Consider the following 20478-nt stretch of genomic DNA (forward strand, 5'->3'; position numbering starts at 1 on the left):
AGAAAAGAAAATCAACTAAGAGCAACCCTGAGATGACTCAAGTGTCAGTACTAGAGATTAAGGATTTTAGAGTGGATATTTTAAGTAACCTCAATGAAGTAAAACAAAACATATTTACAATTGAAAGAAAGATAGGAAATCTCAGTAGAGAAATAAAAATAATATAAAAATAACTAAATGGACATTCTACAACCAAAAGATATATGTTTAAAAAAATAATCAATGGATGGACTTAATAAAATGGAGATAGCAGAAGAAAAAGCAAACACTTTTGAAGACAGATCAAAAGAATTTATGGAATATGAAGAATACAGTGGAAAATAAAATGAGCAGAGACTCAGAGACCTGTTATATGACAGCAAATGGTTCCATAATGGTGCAAAACTGACATGAGAATGAGAATGTAACAGAAAAAAGTGTTTTGAATTGAAGATATAATAGCTAAAATTTCCCAAATTTTATGAAAGAATTTTCAGTTATAATAGTTACACTATTGAAAATCAAAGATAAAAAGCAAATCCTGAGCGTAGCAAGAGAAAAATGACACTTTACAAATAAGAGAATAACAATTCAATTAACAGCTCAGTTCTCAGAAAATATGATGCCAGAAAAGAGTGAGGCATTATTTATAAAAGTGCTTAAAGAAAAAAACTGTCAACCTTAAATTCTATATCCAATGAAAATATTTTTCAAAATTAAGCAAAATAAATCAAAATCATTCTAACGCCATTCTAATCAAAATCCTACCAGGTTTTTTTAAATTTGTCTTTCATTTATGTGTGTGTGCGTGTGTGTGTGTGCGTGTGTGTGTGTGTGCGCGTGTGTGTGTGTGCGCGCACGCGTGCACACATGCATGTGTGTGAAAACTGAGAGTTTGACTTTCAAAGATTATATAGAAATACAAGGCCAAGTACAGCCAATGTGATTTGAAGAAAAACAAAGCTGGAGCACTTATAGTGCCTTATAACAAGACCTAGCCTAAATATGTAGTAATTAAGAGAATATGTGTCTAGAGACATGCTGCGCTGAATGTGCCCAATCTTGTCTGATCTTGGAAGCTTCAGGGTTGGGCCTGGTTAGTACTTGGATGGGAGACCACCTAGGAAGACTAGGTGCTGTAAGCATAAAAAAAAAAAAGAAGAAGGGCGTGTTATTGATGCAAAGATAGACAAACTGACCAATGAAATTACAGCCAAGATAAGACTGTAGTACACTGGGAAAATAATGGTATTTTTAATAAATTATTCTAATTCAATTAAATTGCTATAGCAACATGTGTATTTTGACCCTTACTTTATACCATACCCAAACTCTACTTCACAAGTATTACAGTTCTAAATGTGAAAGGTAAAACAATAAAACTTTTAGAAGGGATCATGGGAGAATATCTTCTTGATTTGGGTTAAAGTAAGCAAATATTTCTTTAAAAGTTTATTAAAGGTACTAATTATAAAGGAAAAAAAAAACTGATAATTAGGTTATATTAAATCTACCAATTCCTCTATCAAAAGAAACAATTAAGAGAGTAAAATGCAACCCAGAGGAAGAAAAATATTCATAATAACATTTATCTGACAGAGGACTCATAGACAGAATAAATAAGACTCCTCAAAAGACCTGTGCTAGGATGTTTAAAGAATTTTCACCTTTAAAACCCCCAAAATGGAAATTGCCTAAAAGCCCATTAATAAAGATAAATTGTGGCATATTCATCTCACATGCACATTAATAATAAATAATCGATGTCTGCCTGCAACAATCACTATGAATGAAAGTGAAAGAAGACAGTACTCTCTTTAAGAGACAGTATTCTCTTCAAGATTCAATTTAGTTAAAAAGAGGGGGAAAACAGGAAAGACTGGATAGTGATTATCCTTATGGGGTAAGTAATGAAAGGAAGGGGCTTTAAGGAATGCTACACAGATGCTATTGATGTAATTTTTCATTTCTTGATATGATTGATGGTTAAACAGATGTATTAGATTTGCAAAAATTTTTCAGACTACACGTTTAAGATATGTTCTCTCTCTAAAGTTCTGTTACGTATCAACAGTTGGTACCTAAGAAAAAGAAAGATAGGGAATTATCCAAAGCAAAAGTGACTACTAGCAGGCCATTGGCAAAGGTGGAGCTCTGACTTTAGCCTGGAAAGCAGATCCTTTCGCTCAGAAGACGGGGGACAGAATGGACAGAAAGGCCATTATCAGAAGGGCCATTTGACTTGGGCCTCTCATTTAGGTAGGGCCTCAAGTGTGAAGGTTTGACATCATTTCCAAACAAGATTATACAAATCGGAGATAAATTGACAATGCGAAAACAATATGTTCATCAAAAATTATTAAACATTATGGGCTCATCCTGCCTCATGATGAATTATTAGGCAATTTATGTTGTTTTAAATAAATCTTATAATATGATATAAATAATAAAATTATATAACTGTGAATTTTTTAATTAAAATTTTTAACTAGTGAATTTAAATATTAAAGTGTACCAAGCGTTTTATAATTGGGCTTTGGCATATCTTCATTTTTAAGGATATTGGAATCCCCTCCAAATGAATCCAACTTATTAGGATTGCCCAAGCATAAAACCACAGAAATACGAAAGAAATAACAGGTTTTCCATAACTGTTTCTTGAATCTGAATCCAAAATTTCAGTTTTCATTGCCTAATTAAGGTCTAAAATAGAGATTGATTTTATGTCCTATCTGGTTTACTGGTCAATTCATTAAAAATGTTTGTTGAAGCTGGCTGTATTTTAGAATTTAGTCTAAACAGACAATATGCTGTCCTTTTTATGGATGGGTGTAATTAGGCGGTCTGATTCACAACTCTGTAGTGTTTTTCCCATTGGGTAAACTGTTACATAAAAAGCCAAGCAAATCATTGAAATTCTTTACATAGAAATCCATGAAACAATTACATCACTGAGCTCTATGTGGTCTCTATTAATGCTTTAGAATTAAAAACTCTATTACCAATAATAATCATAAATGTATTTCTTTCACTTTCTGCATTTTAATATTTTAAATTTTAATATTTAAAATCATTAGGATTTTATTCAAGAATGAATATAAAAGGACTAATAAAATTACTGAAGGGAACTAGTAATTGGAATGAATCCTGCTCAGTACCACATGAATCTGCAATAGTCACCTGAACTAAAAAGTCATCAGAACCTTCCAAACATATCAAATCTGCTATTTTGACTGGGGATTTTATAAAACAGGATTGTCAAGAGAATATTAAATAACAGCTGTCTCTGTTGCTTGCAAGATCAGAAGTCCAGCAAGAAGAACCTGCCTTATCAGTATTTCAACGTGAGTGACCTGGGGCCAGAAAAGTGGCAGGGGTGCAAGGTGGAGGTTGGGCTAGAGAGGGTCAGTGGGAAACATAAAAGAAAGCCTCTGAATGCGGCTAAATCTGAACTTGATATACCATCGGATTCAAGTTACGTATGAAGTATATATGTATAAAGTATTATGAATCATTAAAAGTGAAAGTACTAAATAACTTTCCAGTTACTTCTTATGATGTTCATTTTCACTCTGTAACAGAAGGTGGAGCCAAAGACATATGTATCCACTGGCTGAGATTCTTTCCCATTAAACAAAACAAATTTTTTTCTTTTGACAAAACCATTTTTTGTGTGTGTGTAGACTCACAGTAAGATTCACTTGGACATAAATGTGGACATACAGAATGAGTGAAGATTTTACTTACGTTAAGGCAACATTTGATCCTTAAATCTCTCTCAAGGATGACAGAATGGTAAATAAATGAGAAGCAAGTTTCATTTAAGTGACTATTCTGGAGTTTACAAGTAAACTCTAAGACACTAGAAATACATCTATTTAAAAAAGGATTCTAGCACAAATTGGTAGTATAATGGGAAATCTTCACTACTCCAAAAGAAATATGGTTGATCAACAGCCATGTCGAGAATGTATTTTCTGGCTGGTTTTAGCAATGTGAGTAGAGTATTTCTAAACTTGCACAGAGGCTCCAATTAACTTTTTTGCCTTTCTTATTGTATAATAAATATTAGATAAAATGAAAATTTGGTACATAGAAAGGATTATTCTGATGCTAATGCAAAGTACTCCAAGAAACAATGCAATCTTATCCATTCCAAAATCATTTTAGACCCTCCCAATCTTAGATAATCTTTCTATTCTTCTACAGTTGCCTTTGGATTCCCCGAGGTATTGCAAACTTTCATCTCTGCTCAGTACACTTTTACATCAGTCAGCTGATAACCTCACCCACTTTGAGACATTATCTTCAACTCTAGCTTCCCAATGTCAATACTCTCTGCCTCAAAACATTATTTTTTCTTTATGGTCTGCATTAACTATTGTTTCAAAGGAATAAACGTCCTTTTTTCAAAGTTAAGACTCCCCCATTGCCCAGCTGTTATTTTCCTTACAAACAAGCCCACCTGAAGCCATTTTAAACACACTTTTCCTTTCCCAAAGTCTACCTTGCTTCTTTTTTTCATTATTTTCCTTTGCTGCATTACATGAGGGGATACACTAAGTCTGTTTGTGTGTATTGTGGGTTTTTTTTTTCTTTTTCCTGGCACATTGCATACATTCTACTCTTATTAATCTCATCTGTACCTGTGGTTTTCAAATATCAATTATTTTGGTGCAATCCTAAATCTTATAACAATTTTAACCTGAACTCCATAGCTCCTGTTTTACATTGCCAGTCAACTATCTTTACCTAGATATTTCAGTTCTTCATACCAAAATATTTCAAATTGAAATCATTAAATCTCTTTCACAAATCAGTTCCTCTTCCAGACTTCCTTGTGTTAGTAACTTTTTCTTAATCAAAACTCCAAAATCGGCTTTCACACCTGTCATCAAGTTCTGATCATTCAACCTTCCCTTCCTTTATTACTCCTAGTTCCCTAGTTCAGGTTTGTATAACTCACTTCTCTACACTGACAACAGAAGAAATGTCCAAACTTATAGAGAATTTTTATGAGTTTATTTAAGCCAAACTGATGACATGCACTGGGGAGCAAGATCTCAAATGCTCTGGAGAATAAGTTTTGCAGTTCGTTTTGTCCATTTGAAATTAAGGAGTGAACTAAGGAAGATTACATAAAGGTGGAAGAAAGGATGGCAGGTATTGGTTTACAAAATAGTTAAGATTATTTGCTCTCTTAAGGGTGGTTACGGTTTGGAAGGAGGCATCTAAAAGGGTGGTTAAAGAGACATTTCAAAGGTGTGTTAACCTAGATGCACAGAAACAATGGATAGGGCTGGCTTAAGGCAAAGATAAACCTCTTACTAAAGTTATAGGCCTGGGGACATGACTATCCACCATGACCTTCCCAGTTAGAAATTTTTATTACAGCATCCCTTTCTTGTCCACAACAATTAAAATACTCTCCTTAATAATCTCCAATCTACAGACCCCAAATATTTTTCAGTGTTTATGCTACTCATTGAAGTGAGAGTAATCTGCCAGAGTGTGTGTGAGATAGTCATTTAGAGTCTTTAAAACAATCTATTCATCTCTTAAAATTCCAGAAATTGATATTCTGAAACAAAGGTAAAAATCCAAAAATGTGATTGGTTCTCAGATTAAGAAATATTTCCTATAATTTTGAAAAAAATCTACTCTCCACTGTGTCAATAATGTGCATTTTTCAAGGTGCAGAGCAACATGGATAAAACAAAATCTAGGGAGAGTCTGGCTTATGGTGGTGACCAAAGAAATAGTACAGATGAGAAAGAAGAACGGTAAATGACTGTCCCTCATCCCTCTTGAGCAGTGTTGCCTGACTAACAAATCAAGCTGCCTGCATCCATTTCTTCTAGACAGGCCTGGCAATCAGAGAAGATACAGCTTTGGGAAGTCAATGTTTATATTAATGAATTGGCATTGGCATTTCTGAAAGTATGATAAATATATATTTTTAAAAACCTACCTTATAACTTTTGCAAAACATTCCAGTAGAGATAAGTTTCTAAGATTAGATAAGTGTAATTTTTTATAAAAGTACATTATTGGTCAAAATATAACTCACTAGTACTGGTAGAGTATAAGGTATAATCAGTTACTACTCAGCTAGTAACTAGAAGCTGCTAGGTGTCAATCAGAGAAAATCATGTTGTAAATGTTTCAACAAAAGCCATTTGCAGTAACCCTGCACCCCTTGAGCATTCTTACTCATTGGATCACATTTCGATGCCATTGTTCCAAAAGAAGAGACGATCACATTCAAATTCTTTGTCTTTTATGAAGAATCATGGGAAAATGACTTTAAAAATAGAAGATACGGTACATAGTATACATTAAGAGAACTGAATTTTTAATTAGTGGCTCATACTATGAGTGCTAATCTTTGGCTTGAAGATGGTTCAAGTGATATTCATGAGCAACTTGGTATAAAAAACTTCTTTGGGTCTATTTCTAATTTGTCATGTAGGCAATAGAATAAAAAGAAAGATAGCAGAATACTTAGACATAAAAATCCTTTAATAGACCTAACAAACATAATTAGAAACAAACACGATTTTTTTGCCTTAATACCCCTGTTATGAAATAGTCAATCGTAATTTTTTTTTAAGCAAGTAATTCTCAATTAGCACTTTAGGAACTGTTTTTAATAAAATGGATAATTTTAGTCATGATTATACTTGAGTAATTTTACGAAAGGAAACCAAAATTATATAAATTAAATGAAGCTTAGATTTCCTTTTTAAAAAACAAAGAGAGAGGAAATTTTCTTATAATAAAAAGAATAAATTATAATTTTATGAATGTGTTCTAAATCAAAACAATTTTTAGTTAGGTCAAAACAATAGACTTATTTGAAGGAAAACAATATAAATACAAGACCAAAACAATATTTATAGATTGCTGAGCTTGAAGACTTGAAAGTCAGATTATAATTCTTTTTCTTTTTTCTCCCTAACTTAAAAAAAAAAATACACCCTTGGAAATTGTATATATAGCCAACAAATGAGAAAGCAAAATCGTGTCTTAAAACTACAACATTTCAAAAGGTGTTTTATTAACCATTTGAATTAAAGTATATTTAGAGAAAGGTATCTACCAGAAAATATTTCCATTCTCCTTTGGGAATTGTCCTACCACTGCCATCTGATGTGACATCTGGGGAGTCCTCAAAGAAGCTGCCTACTCTAAGAATGAGGCCACATGACTCAGGCTATTTATTAGATACCTTAACACAATGCTGAACAGTAAAAGCCACGGAAGTGGTGGAAAGTGCATAAAAATGATATGCTCAGCTCAAATGTTATTGGGCAGAAAATTCCTGTGGGTGTTAGAAAAGGACTTGGTCTTAAGGCAGTTTGATAATGGGTTTTGGGACCCACTGAATACTAACTTACTATACAGTATTGCATAAAAAATATTCTGACACTTCACTACAAAAGATTTAGTTTTAAGTGCATTAGCATGAATGGGGTTGAAATACTATACATTTTCAGCTCCCTAAAGATCTGACAGAGGTCTGATACATCAAGATTTTACAGTCGAAGGTATTAAATATAATCAAGTTATAAATATAAATATAGCTCTTGCTAAACTGAAGGAAAGAGTAAAAATTCAATGCAGTAGAAGGGTTGAAGGTGGATTTAGGATGGGCATACTACTACTACATTTGTCCAGTTTTGAAATGTTTCTCTCTCATCCTCCCCATTTCTGTTGTTAATTGTCCTTACTTAAAAATTAAGAGAAAAGGAATTAGATCATCAAATAACTTACACCCACCTTTAATGTCACACACCCGGGGCAACATGAAACGAATTTGCACTGGCTATATTCGTTTCCATCATTTTTATTTACTGTAATATATGTAATATACATATAACATATATATTACAAATATATTTTATTTTAGAAAGGGTTGTACTATTATAAAATATACAACTGTTCATTATCTCTGGACTTTAGGTGGAACAAGCACTACCAAAAACCAGTAATTGTTATCTGTGAAGAGTAATTTCAAAGTGTAGCATTCTCACCTGTAATGCTCTCTTTTCTCTCGTCAGCAAATTTAAATTACAACTTCATCTCGACCTCGCTACTCCTCTGCCTCTTCTCCCCCACCCGCACACGTTCACCAGCCTGCGGTCTACTTGGCCTCCCCGCCCTTTCTCCTCCCCTCTCCTTTCTTCTAGCCCCTCCTCCTCGTTGAGTCAGTGGCTTGAAACTTTTAAAAGCTCTCTGCTCCAAGTTAGAAAAGAGCTTTTACGAGGTATCAGCACTTTTCTTTCATTAGGGGGAAGGAGTGAGGAAAGCACCAAACAGCAGCAGACTTTTAAACGTTAAATATAGACAGGTCTGAGTGCCTGAACTTGCTTTTTCATTTTACTTCATCCTCTAAGGAGTTCAATCACTTGGCGTGCCTACTTCACTTCTTTTAAGAGAAAGAGTAAGTTGGAAAAACAATTACCTGTTTGTTTCTTTTTGTATAAGTAAAACTTTTCTAAAGTTTTTTAATGTGTTAAATGTACCGTTGATATGATACTGTAAACGGAATGATGAACTTGAAAGTGTTTCTACAGTTTTAAAGTTAAAATCGAACTTTCAGTGTTTGTTTTTTCACTGTTGAAAAAGTTTTTAATAATAGAACAGGTAAAATAAGATTCAGATCTTTCCGATTAAAATAACGCACAAGTTTACTGGATATTTGGGTTTTCATTTTAGAGTATGATTTTACTTTTTTCGTAACCAGTAATAGTCTAGGTGCTTTGTAACTTGGGGCGGGGGTGGGAGGGGGGGGAGTAGGGGCCTGAGTTGAGAATTTGACTGACAACTCACAAAAATCAAAGTGCAAATATGCTTAGCAGATGCTTGCTGCAGAATTCTACACTTTGTGCTTTTTCATGTGGAAATTTTGATTGATGTTCTGTTTCTACAGCCTTGCAAAGCAAGCTTCTTAACAAAGTGCTTTGTTAAGAACTTGCGGTACTTCCACGTGGTCTCTTCCTAGAATTTTCCCCGGTAAACAAAAAGGTATAAAAGTCAGTGTTGTAATATTGAGGGTTTTAAAGGTACCGTAAAGAGCTACTTTGTTTTCGCGAGCACTGTGGAAAACTTTTGAGACCTTCCGGAGAGCCACCTTTTAATCGCCCTTGTTGGCAATTCAGGAGATGAAATCCCTTGAATGGGCGGGCGGTGGTTACTTACAAACATTAGAGGGGGAGAACAAACGTTCAGAAAAGAGTGTATGTGCCAGGCTGCATTTGCAAAATCGTCTCCTAAAACCGGGGCTCCTAGAAAGAATATGAAACAAAATTTCTTAAACAGTTCCTTACTTAGAGGGAGCTAACTTGTCCCTCCTACCCCTCCCGCCTTCTGCTTGTCTGACTGAACCTGTAACAGCCTTAAGAGCTCTGAGCAACACTTTTGAGTTGGAGCTTCCAGGCGAAGATCACTCTGATTTATTATTAAAAAGAGTCAGTTTCTTAAATGCTCTTATTGGTAACACATTCTGTTAGCGTGCTCGGTAAGGATTTCGTCTGTTCGAACTCTATAGACCAAAGTAATTCGTTTAGATTCTTGGTGTGACACTGCAGTTTGAAGTGTTTGCACCAGAGAACGCTGAAAAGCAAATAAAAATGAAAGCTTGGAGGAGGTCGGGGGCCGGCGCGGGCGCGGGGCGCCTCCTGCCATTTTAGCGCGCGCCGGCTCCGGGGCCCGCGCGCTGCCCCAGCCTTTGCGTTTTGGGGAGGTTCGGTGAGCTGTTGCCCTCGAGTCCTTCCACGCACGTCAAACCGAGCGCAGGTTCGAGTTCTGCCACCCGAAAGACTGCGGGTGGAGGGGGTGCGGGAGGAGGGCGCGGTAGGGACTGCGTGCCAAATGGCAAAAGAAAAGCAAATGCTTAATTAAACTTGGCAATCTAATTTCCGCCTTACCCCCATCCGCGGTATTTTTTTTTTCTTAAATTTGTGAAATCATACTGTATTAGCGTTGGTAAAGAAATCTGAGTACCTTTGGAATTACCGTGCTTAAATTGCACTTGTAACTCTCCTGGAAGTTCTCAAAACTTCCCAAGAATGTGGGGTAGGGCGCGAAGGAGTCGGGGGGAGGGGTATAATGATATTAGGAAATAACTAATGACGTGTCTTAAGACAAATCAGTACAGGATTAGGAAACTCAGACCTTGAGATCCGAGCAGCAGATCAGCCACAATATCCTCTTAGACATCCAAACGTTTAATGAGCATCTTTGATAAAGCAATAGACGTGGCTTTATTTGGAGATGGATTTAATTTCTTTTGCTTCACAAACTATGTTAGTAACGAGACAATGCTTCATCTCACTCTCTGGAAAACTGGGCAAACTTGAACTCAGTCCAAAGTGCCTGGTGGCAATTTAAGGAATAGGTTGAGGTGGGGTTTTTTGTTTGTTTCTCTTGTTCATTTGTTTTAAGAAGCCTAATCTTTTGTACAAGGATTGCTGAAAAAGGCCTGTAATAATGCATAGTTCTTATTAAATTAACTACGTCCCCAAGAATGAGATACGTCAGTTAGACAGAAAATACCTCTGGGGAAGAGTAATGAGTTTTTCTAGGTGGGCCCAGTTGACGGGAAGTTATACCAAGGGCAGGAAGTATTTTCTGTCCTGGACTTTCCTAAGTCAGGGTGTAGTTATCACCTGTTCTGTGCCGGGAAAATAGCAGTGGTAGTGCTTTGCTCCCACTTTCTTCACTCTTTAAACATATTCCACATTTTTCCAATACCATTTGAAGTTTATTACCACAGTTATCCCCTACACTCAGTTCCTCGCCCTTCATGGTCAGATTCCTACATTGCTAACACTCCCTGGGAAACGTGGTTCCAAAAGATTCTCTGCAGAAAAAACCTGAAAGGGTGCGCTTTCAGATTGTGACAGTTGCTTTGTTACTCGGTGTTTTCAATCTTGCATAGAGAAGGGTAGGAAACTCTTGATAACCCCGCATTCCTTAGTCTTCTTTTACATTATCCATAGATGTAGCTAGGTAGGCGCCTCTGAGCTTTTAGATGTGATACTGGAGGGAAAGGAATGATAGGAAAGTAACCAGTGATTAATACCTCTACTCCACCTTTCCTGTTGTTCAGACTTCCCTACAAGATTCTCGGCTGTTTAAATAGATTGTTGAAGCTTGTCCACTCACACCAGTTCAGCTCTGGAAAGAAAAGTAATTATCTAGTGTTTATCATCAATGTCAATATTCAATAAACTATGTTTTGTGGAATGCTTAAAATTCACGGTAATATAATAAAAAGTAGTGTTCATTTTTTAGCAATTTCTGTGAATCCAGATACATTTATAGGACATGGCTTTTTTTGTGTGACTTGTGGGAGATGCCTCCAAAAAGGTAGATACTCTTCACGGTTTTTCTCCTTATCAATTGGTAAAGGGTAAATTCTCATCAATGCATATGGGATTGCTAAAATAGCAATATTGTACTGATTCAGTGCTCATTGAAGAAAACAGAATATTCTTAATACACTTGTGAGCACCCCAGAAGTATGTTTATGTTATGAGAAAAATAACCGGTCTATTCAGTAAAAATAATCAATTTGAAGGTGGGGGAGGGGGGCTTCAAGAATTGGTAGAAATAACATTTTTAAATCCAACAGACCACAATAAAAGAACATGGCTTTTAGCCTGCAGTTACTTCTGACTTAGGGTTTTTCCTTTAGCACCCCAAAGTAACCATGAGAAACTTGGTAGTTGGGGGGTTGAGTGACAGCTGTTGAACTAGGGAGGGGATTAGATTGTCCCTATTTGGCAAGCAATCATCTTCTCTTTTAATAGAGTCCCTCAACCCCTATCTCATTGTTCTGTGGAGGATGATGTTAATTGACTGATGAGGAGGGATGAGAGCCAAGGAAAGAAAGGCTGGCCCGAATGTCCCCAACACATACCTCCCACAAAACTTTATGCAGTTCAAAGCCATGCATAAAATACCTGCAGAGATGTAACAATATCATTCTTCATAAAGGAATCTAAGGATAATCTGTCAACCATGGCCCAAAATTCTAAGTAGAGTAAATGTTTACATGGAATTTGCTACACCACAATTGGACCAGGGATAAGGAAGCAAAGGTTGTGTGTTTTCTGGTGAATTGAAAATATTTTACATGATACCTGATTCAAATCACTTAACTGTCTGCATAGACCGAGACTATATGAAGATGTTATATTAATTGGTGTTAATATTACCTTTTGATCTTTCTCTTAAAAGCCCCAACCCTCCCCTAAGATTTGTCATCCTTGAAATAAACACAAGTGTCAACAGGCTATTTCTTGCAATAGTATTCTCAATAACAATAAAATCATGTGGTACAGTGGTACAGTCAGAGTTTGAATACCACAGAATTGGGAGACAACATGTTTTTGTTTTTAAATTTTAACCTGAAACAACATAATGGCGAAACTGAATAAACATCTGTAATACCTGTTGTAGTTCCGTAAGCATCCTAAACACTACAATCTGATACAATAAATCTGAGAAGCTCTTAAAGAGCCCTCCCCCCCCCTTTTTTTTTATTAATTCAGTCCTATTACCTGCTCAGGAAGTATTTGAAGCATGTTGTTTCAATAGAGTTCTCTGTTTCAGCAATTTTCACTTGGAAGTTTAATAGTCTGCATAATATACGTGTGTGTGTGTGTGTGTGTGTGTGTGTGTACATATATTACTGTGAAAGTTCTTTTCAAATTAATTTGAAACTTTAGAAGTTTGAGACATACAATTAAAGAGAATCCCTAGGAGACAGTAAAAAAAAAAAAAAAAAAAGCTTATGAAACCTGGTGGGGTTTTTTTTGTTTTTATTTTTCTGTGCCCATCCCATTTAATTTATTCAGTAGGTATTTATTTAGCATCTCTTTTAAGCACTGGATATACAGCAGTGTACAAAATAAACTACTTTGTGACATTCACATTCTAGCTGAGGAAAGCAGATCAGCAATAAAACTTTGTTGTGGAGGGAGGCAAATAATAAACAGGTAAATATATAATATGTCAAATAGAACTAAAGGCCATTAAGAAACAAGTCAGACAAGAGGAATAGTAAGTTACAGGGTTGGAGTGATGGCTTTTGAGGTGCAACCAGAGCAGAAACCTAAAAAAGGGAGGCAGGGGGCCATGCAGATGGAGCAGAGCTGATGGAGGCAGATCCACTTGTTCGTTAGTTTGTTTTTTCATGATTGACTGAGGCGAATAGGTCAGCAACCAGAGTGACTAGGCTACTGACATGAAACCTCAACAGAGGTGATGATGGCTGAGATGAGGCTAAGAGCACAGGTAGTGGTGAGAGTCATAGTCTGGTTTTGGGGGAGAAGATAAAAGCCATAGTATTTGCTGATGGCTTGAATTTGGGTTATGCTAATTATGTGTGGTTATGAATATTACCAAAATAATATCTGACTGTTGTAACTGTAGAAGAATGGTTACAAGTGAGCCCACTCAGACATCTAGTGTGAGGGGACCCTTCCCTTTTATAACTTCTTATAAAAGTTAAAGACATTAGGAGGGTTTACATTCAGTTTTTGGGCTTAAAATTTTTTTGGTCTTAGTACATTAGAAACACACGCACATGACATTTCCCTTTCCTCAAAAAATCCACTAAATGAGTTTATCAGGAACTTCCGTAGGCATTTCCTTAATGCATTTTTAGACTTCATGATTTTATTCTTTTAAATATTAATGACTTTCATCTTCCCTAAGTGTTTATTTTCAATCCTAAAAAAGTAATAGATACCAAGTCTCCCTTTGGTTTTCAGCAGTTCTATTTACCTTTATTTTAAGTCCCCACTCAACTCATTAGGGTTGTCTCTTCTAATTCTTATAATTATTAGGACATTAGTGAGATGAAGCAACTTGGCTGCACTTTTGGCACAATGATTTGTTTTTGAGGTTCTGGCAAAAGGGACAGTTAACATTAATTTAAAATTGAAACTTTATCTTCATTTTGAATACAATATTTAAATCCATGTGCTCTTGGGGAGCAGCAGATGTTGGTGCAATGATGCTGACATGTGGGGGAAGGGAATACGGTGAAGGGTGAGCTCAGTTCCCAGGAGCCCAGAGGACTTCTGCTCCTCATGCTGCATACCCTTCACCCCTGCCACCCCAAAAACATACTCGTTCAGACCAGTGAGTGCCAGGAATGTGTGTTTTTAACAAATGCTGCCATGTGTGATGTAGTTCAAAAACAACACTGAGGAGGGACTGGAGGATCCTCAGGCAAGTCACACTTAAGTGACTGTGGCTTTTGGCCTCTAGACTAGAAGGCCATGAAGAGCAACAGAAAATGTGATTTAACATGGTACATAGAAGGCACAAGAAGGGGAAGGGTGCAAGCATTGGCTTCTAATGAGAACTTTGCACAATTCTTTTAACCTAGACCTTAGTCTGCATATAAAGTCCCAGCTTTGGAACCTGGCGGTGAAGGCATGAACATACATAATTACCTCCATATACAGCTGGTTGTTCCCACGTATCAAATGAAGGATGTACTTGTCTCTACTGGCGAACATGCACAAGGTCTATAGTATGTAAATCAATGCTAGAAATTCTGTAATCATGTAATTATGCCCTTTCCTTATAAAAGGACATTAAGTTTTCACCTAAAACTTGGGAAAATGAAAATATTAATGGAGAAGGCAACCATTTGACAGGTCTTTTGATTCACAACAAAGTGAACAGCTACCAAAAAAGGTAACTTTTTTTGTTGCCTCTTCTTGACAATCACAAGCATTATAAGCCATCATATTAAATATTATCTAATAATTGGTAACTATTTTTGTTACCTCTTCTTGAGAGTCACAAGCATTATAAGCCATAACATTAAAGATTATCTGATGATCTCTATGATAGTGGTAATGGCAGGTGTCTACATGTTATAAAATACTATGTGTCCAATCGAATAATTCATCTTATTTAGATGAAAGAGTATAATTCATTAACACAAATATCAACTGTATGGATGCTTAAAGAAAAGACAACTTCGCAATTAATTTTCTGGTGTATTAATAAGGAACTACTACCTAGAGAACTGCCCAGTGACCCAATTCACATATTGTGGCTCTATGGGTATTTCTGTGGCATCTCTAAATTATATGAAAGTCAAGTTTTATTTTGAATAGAATGTAAAGAAACTTAGTAATTAATTGCCACAAACATCTATACAATCATATTTTACTTTGAATAATGAGGAAACATTGACCAAAATGACAACTTCTCAGTGTGCCTGGTCACATTGCTAAACTTAAGTTTGTCTTGAGCTCAATCATTGAATGAATGTGATATGTATGCAAACAGTTTATCATTTTACATTTGATTGTTTCTGTTTTTGCCCACATCCCCACCACAATTGGAATATCTGAGCAAAAGCAGATGACACTAGCAAAATATCATAATTCTCTACAAATAAGATTAGAGCCAATTTACACATCATCACATAGAAACTGTCTATTGATATAACTCCAAAAATTCTGTTGTGTTTGTTTGACCCTCGTGGACTCCTCATTCCTAATATAATATTTTCTGCTAAATTGTAGGGTTTTTTTTTTTCTTTTATGTTCTCTCACCATCAAACTGCTCATCAAAGCTAAATTACTCCCTTTCACTTCAAGCCTTCCCATGGCTATTTAACTGTCTTTGTCAACCTTACAAGCCTTTGTTCTTGTTTGACTGTTTTTTTTCATGCATCAATTTTACTGTCTAACTAGTGACTTCAGAATCTAAAATGACCCTTCCTAAAAGTAAAAGGGAAGCTCCTCTTTTTTTATGACCACTGAGAGAACATTATTTCTGTGACCTGCCCACCCATCTCCCACTTTTAACCCAGCATTCTTTGGCACCAGTTTCTAGGCTGTCCTAAAAGATATCCATTGTCCACTAACTTATATAGCTAGTACATGGTTTCACTTTATTGATCAGCCATCTCTTTGTTTCATTCAGGAAATCCCAGACCAGGTTTCCATGTCATTTTTTTCTGGCTGTTTATAGCCAAGAAGTGCAGGTATTAGAAATGTAGTGTTGCAAGGTGGGGCAGAAGAGTTCCCTGGATTTCATTTACTTCCTACAAGGAGAAGATGGTTCATAGTTCAATACCAGATGAGAAACTTCATATTCAGATAATGAATGTATTTCTAAGAAACCTATATAATCCTACTCTTAGATACACTGTTTAAACTCCAAGCTCCTGGAAACTCTTTGCTTTGCTTGTTTTTAGTTATTAAATAATCTTTGATTATTTCATCTTTTTCTAAATTCTCCAATTACTATTCTCTGCTGAAAATTAGACTATATTCTCTGTGCCTTCCACATGTAATGTTACTTATTTCTTCCCAGCTCAGCCTTAAGATCGTATGTATCAAAGCATGAAAACATTTCTAGGTTTAAGCCAGCTTTATTATAATTTTAAAACCAGTGTGGTGCATTGGAAAGTCTTGGCCTCGGGATTCTAAGTCTTCTTCTGGCTCTGATAGCTGAATATTTCCTATATTCTTATACTTCGGTGTTCATCAGTTAAATGGGTTATTGGCAATTAGAAGTATAAAATTAAATAGATATATAATTTTTGGAATTGCTGCCATCTTTACAGAGTTGGCTCTTTTTCTCATTGCCAATAATGGGAAAGTCCTAGGTTTAGCTATATTTGAAAGTAACTTCCTACACATAATGACACATTGTGTCAAAATAGCATATTTCAGTACAATATATTTTTCTCTGGACAGAAGACTTCTGGACCACATGAAGCACTGCTTAGGAAGAAATAGAGAAGTGTAAATGATCATAATATAGAGAATGCACAGATTACACTTGGAACACCAAGGAAAAATATATCCGAATACAATTAGGAATAAAGCGCTAGACAGCAGGATTGAGGTGTGGATATGGGTTGTGTGCATGTTCATGTGTATATGTGTTCATGAGTATCCCTACCTCAATTTTTAGATACCAGATTAACACATCAGTATTTTGATTAGGAATGTGTCCAGACACAGGCCTACCAGGCAAGAACTGTCCTCATTTATGAAACAGATAAAATAAGCAGAGGCACTTAGTAGATAGAGCTTCTTAAATCATGTGAAAAGCCGGCTGAGCAAGCAATACATCTTTTACAGGTTAAGATTGCATTTACTTGACACATAAGCTCCGTTGTTTCGAAGACTTACTGTATCTCAGGAAAATGTGAGACCTCTGTGTAGGGGGAAAATAGAACAGGGAGAGTTTGCACTTTTTTTTTTTGGAAGTATGCTAGAAAGATATGAGACCATTTTTATATTATTTTGACTATCGGCTGGAAAGAACTATATATTAAACTAATAATTCGCAATCCATGATCACTGAGTTGTCTTTTTGTTTTCTTTTCAGACGGTGCCCAGGCAACATGGGTGACTGGAGTGCCTTAGGCAAGCTCCTTGACAAGGTTCAAGCATATTCCACTGCTGGAGGGAAGGTGTGGCTCTCAGTGCTTTTCATTTTCCGAATCCTGCTGCTGGGGACAGCTGTTGAGTCAGCCTGGGGTGATGAGCAGTCTGCCTTTCGTTGTAACACTCAACAACCTGGTTGTGAAAACGTCTGCTATGACAAGTCCTTCCCAATCTCTCATGTGCGCTTCTGGGTCCTGCAGATCATCTTTGTGTCTGTTCCCACACTCTTGTACCTGGCTCATGTGTTCTACGTGATGCGGAAAGAAGAGAAACTGAACAAGAGAGAGGAGGAACTGAAAGTTGCCCAAACCGATGGTGCGAATGTGGAGATGCACTTGAAGCAGATCGAAATAAAGAAGTTTAAGTATGGTATTGAAGAGCACGGCAAGGTGAAAATGCGAGGGGGCTTGCTGCGAACCTACATCATCAGCATCCTCTTCAAGTCTGTCTTTGAGGTGGCCTTCTTGCTAATCCAGTGGTACATCTATGGATTCACCCTGAGTGCCGTTTACACTTGCAAAAGAGAGCCATGCCCACATCAGGTGGACTGCTTCCTCTCTCGTCCCACAGAGAAAACCATCTTCATCATCTTTATGCTGGTAGTATCCTTGGTGTCTCTTGCCTTGAACATCATCGAACTCTTCTATGTCTTCTTCAAGGGTGTAAAGGATCGTGTGAAGGGGAAGAGCGATCCCTACCACACTACCACAGGCCCACTGAGCCCCTCCAAAGACTGTGGATCTCCAAAATATGCTTATTTCAATGGCTGCTCCTCACCAACGGCTCCCCTCTCGCCCATGTCTCCTCCTGGGTACAAGCTGGTTACTGGAGACAGAAACAATTCTTCGTGTCGCAATTACAACAAACAAGCAAGTGAACAAAACTGGGCTAATTATAGTGCAGAGCAAAATCGAATGGGGCAGGCAGGAAGCACCATCTCTAACTCCCACGCACAGCCTTTTGACTTCCCTGATGACAACCAGAATTCTAAAAAACTAGCTGCTGGACACGAACTACAACCTCTAGCCATTGTGGACCAGCGGCCTTCCAGCAGAGCCAGCAGTCGCGCCAGTAGCCGACCTCGGCCTGATGACCTGGAGATCTAGATCCAACCTTGAGAGCATCAAGATTCCACTCAGTTGTGGAGAAGAAAAAGGTGCTATAGAAAGTGCACCTTAGGTGTTCATTTTGTTCCATTGGAGGTGGTACTCAATAGCCTTGTCATGAGGCTTAGAAAACACAAAGACATTAGAATACCTGGGTTCATGGGGTCGGGGGGGGGGTGGTGTTTGGGATAGGCGGGTGGAGAGGGAGGGGATAAGGGAGGTACATGTTGGTATTTAATGTAGTTGATTCAAAGAACTTAAGTTCTAAATAAGAGTTGCATTAGCTGATATGTAGATAAGGGCTTTTTCTCTACCAACCCTACCACCCCTAAGAATATTTCTGTGTATGTGAAAGAGTGGGTGATATTTTTGGCTAAATACTTTTTTTGTTTTACCAAGAAACTGAAATAACTTTGGCCAGAAACATACTTTCTAAACATTTTATGTCTTTTTATCAAGAAAAAGATGCAGGATTGTTCTTATGTCCCTGATAAAACATTCCATTGTTAAAATTTGCACTTTGAAGGTAAGCTTTCTAGGCATGACCCTCCAGGTGTCAATGGACTTGAGCTACTATATTTTTATTCTTGATATCAGTAAAAGTTCAGACAGCCCACAGGAAAAGACTTCCCATGCGTTTGCAAATCTCAGCCAAGTTATATGTACTTTCTTTTTCACATCCACTCGCATCATATTACCATCACTTTTTTGTCATTCCACAACTACTATTACATTCATTTAATGATTTCTGAAAACATTTTAAAAATCGTTGAGATGTCACTTGACATTTTTTGAGTCGAGTCAGGGAAGCAAGCCATGTTCAATATTTAACAATCACTTGTTTGTGTATGTGTGGAAGTGTTTTATTTGTCATGTATTGGTACAAGCGCATACAGTATAAACTCGCAAACACATTTGAAAATAATGTACCCACAGTGTTCAAATTTGAACCTTTCTCATGGATTTAATGGTGTGGGCCAATAATGGTGTTTACATTATATAATTCCTGCTGTGCGAGTAAAGCACACTTTTTTCCTAAAATATTTTTTCCTGTGTATCCTATTATGGGTACTGGTTTTCTTTATTATGATTTTTCCCCTTTTTCATTTTTTTTTTTAGAATATAGCAGTAAAGCTATTGCTGAAATGAATGATTTCCTTTTTCCGAAATGTAATCATTGATGCTTGAATGATAGAATTTTAGTACTGTAAACAGGCTTTAGTAATTAATGTGAGAAACTTAGAAGAAATGCTTAGAGTGGACTATTAAGTGTGCCTAAATGAATTTTGTGGTAACTGGTGTCCTTGGTTTTGTCCTACTTAATGCACATTAATTCAGAACTTGTATTCTATTATGAGTTTGACAGTCTTTTGCAATGACCAGCAACTTTGATGTTTGCACTAAGATTTTTTTTTGGAATGCAAAAGAGATCAAAAGAGGTTCAGTAGTACACATGTAACTAATTTATTTGAAATATATCCTAAAAAAAATCTTCGCGTTTCTTCAAGTGCCTTTTTAAAACATCACCGAGGATTAGTGAAAATGTAGAGTTCCATACCTTTCTTCTTGCATGTCATCTACATAAACTGCTTTGTACAATGAGAAATACTAATTTGTTTGACATTCCATGTTAAACTACTGTTTTGTTTAGCTTCATTGCATGTAATGTAGAACAAGTTCATCAGATCCTGTGTTCTGGAGTGTTCTTTATTCAATAAAGTTTTAAGTTAGTGTAAAGATGGCCTCTACATCCTGTGTGATCTTTAAAACTTATTGAATCCATGCACAATCATCAAAGATATTTCCATTGGTTGTGAAGATTTGGGCAAATAAGATTCAGAAGATTCAAGAATCTTTGAAAGGCCAATACTTAAAGTTAGCTCGGTTTAGTGCAACATTGTTAACATTTGGGGGTATTTATTCAACTTAGAAGATAAAGTAAACAA

The 20478-nt window shown here is 36.5% G+C and overlaps 2 protein-coding genes across 6 annotated transcripts in view; one reads left to right on the top strand and one right to left on the bottom strand.

The window, feature by feature from the left end:
- TBC1D32 (TBC1 domain family member 32) overlaps positions 1-8133 on the bottom strand; it is a 189301-nt gene extending 181168 nt beyond the window's left edge. For all 5 annotated transcript variants that reach the window (XM_016153837.2, XM_016153846.2, XM_016153852.2 and 2 more), the window contains exon 1: positions 8016-8133. The gene's annotated coding sequence lies outside the window, so the exon portion shown is untranslated. The remainder of the gene's footprint in view (positions 1-8015) is intronic.
- Positions 8134-8219: 86 nt separating this feature from the next.
- Positions 8220-20269, top strand: GJA1 (gap junction protein alpha 1). The gene is made up of 2 exons (XM_016153886.2): positions 8220-8425; positions 17368-20269. The coding sequence occupies exon 2, from the start codon at positions 17384-17386 to the stop codon at positions 18530-18532; it is 1149 nt and encodes a 382-aa protein (XP_016009372.1). The 5' UTR covers positions 8220-8425; positions 17368-17383; the 3' UTR covers positions 18533-20269.
- Positions 20270-20478: the final 209 nt, after the last annotated feature.

This window comes from Rousettus aegyptiacus, unplaced genomic scaffold (assembly GCF_014176215.1).
Source record: "Rousettus aegyptiacus isolate mRouAeg1 unplaced genomic scaffold, mRouAeg1.p scaffold_m13_p_1, whole genome shotgun sequence".
Taxonomy (NCBI): Eukaryota; Metazoa; Chordata; class Mammalia; order Chiroptera; family Pteropodidae; genus Rousettus; species Rousettus aegyptiacus.

Coding starts and splice junctions, on each gene's coding strand:
- GJA1 (XM_016153886.2), top strand. CDS start 17,384: ATGGGTGACTGGAGTGCCTTAGGCAAGCTCCTTGACAAGGTTCAAGCA.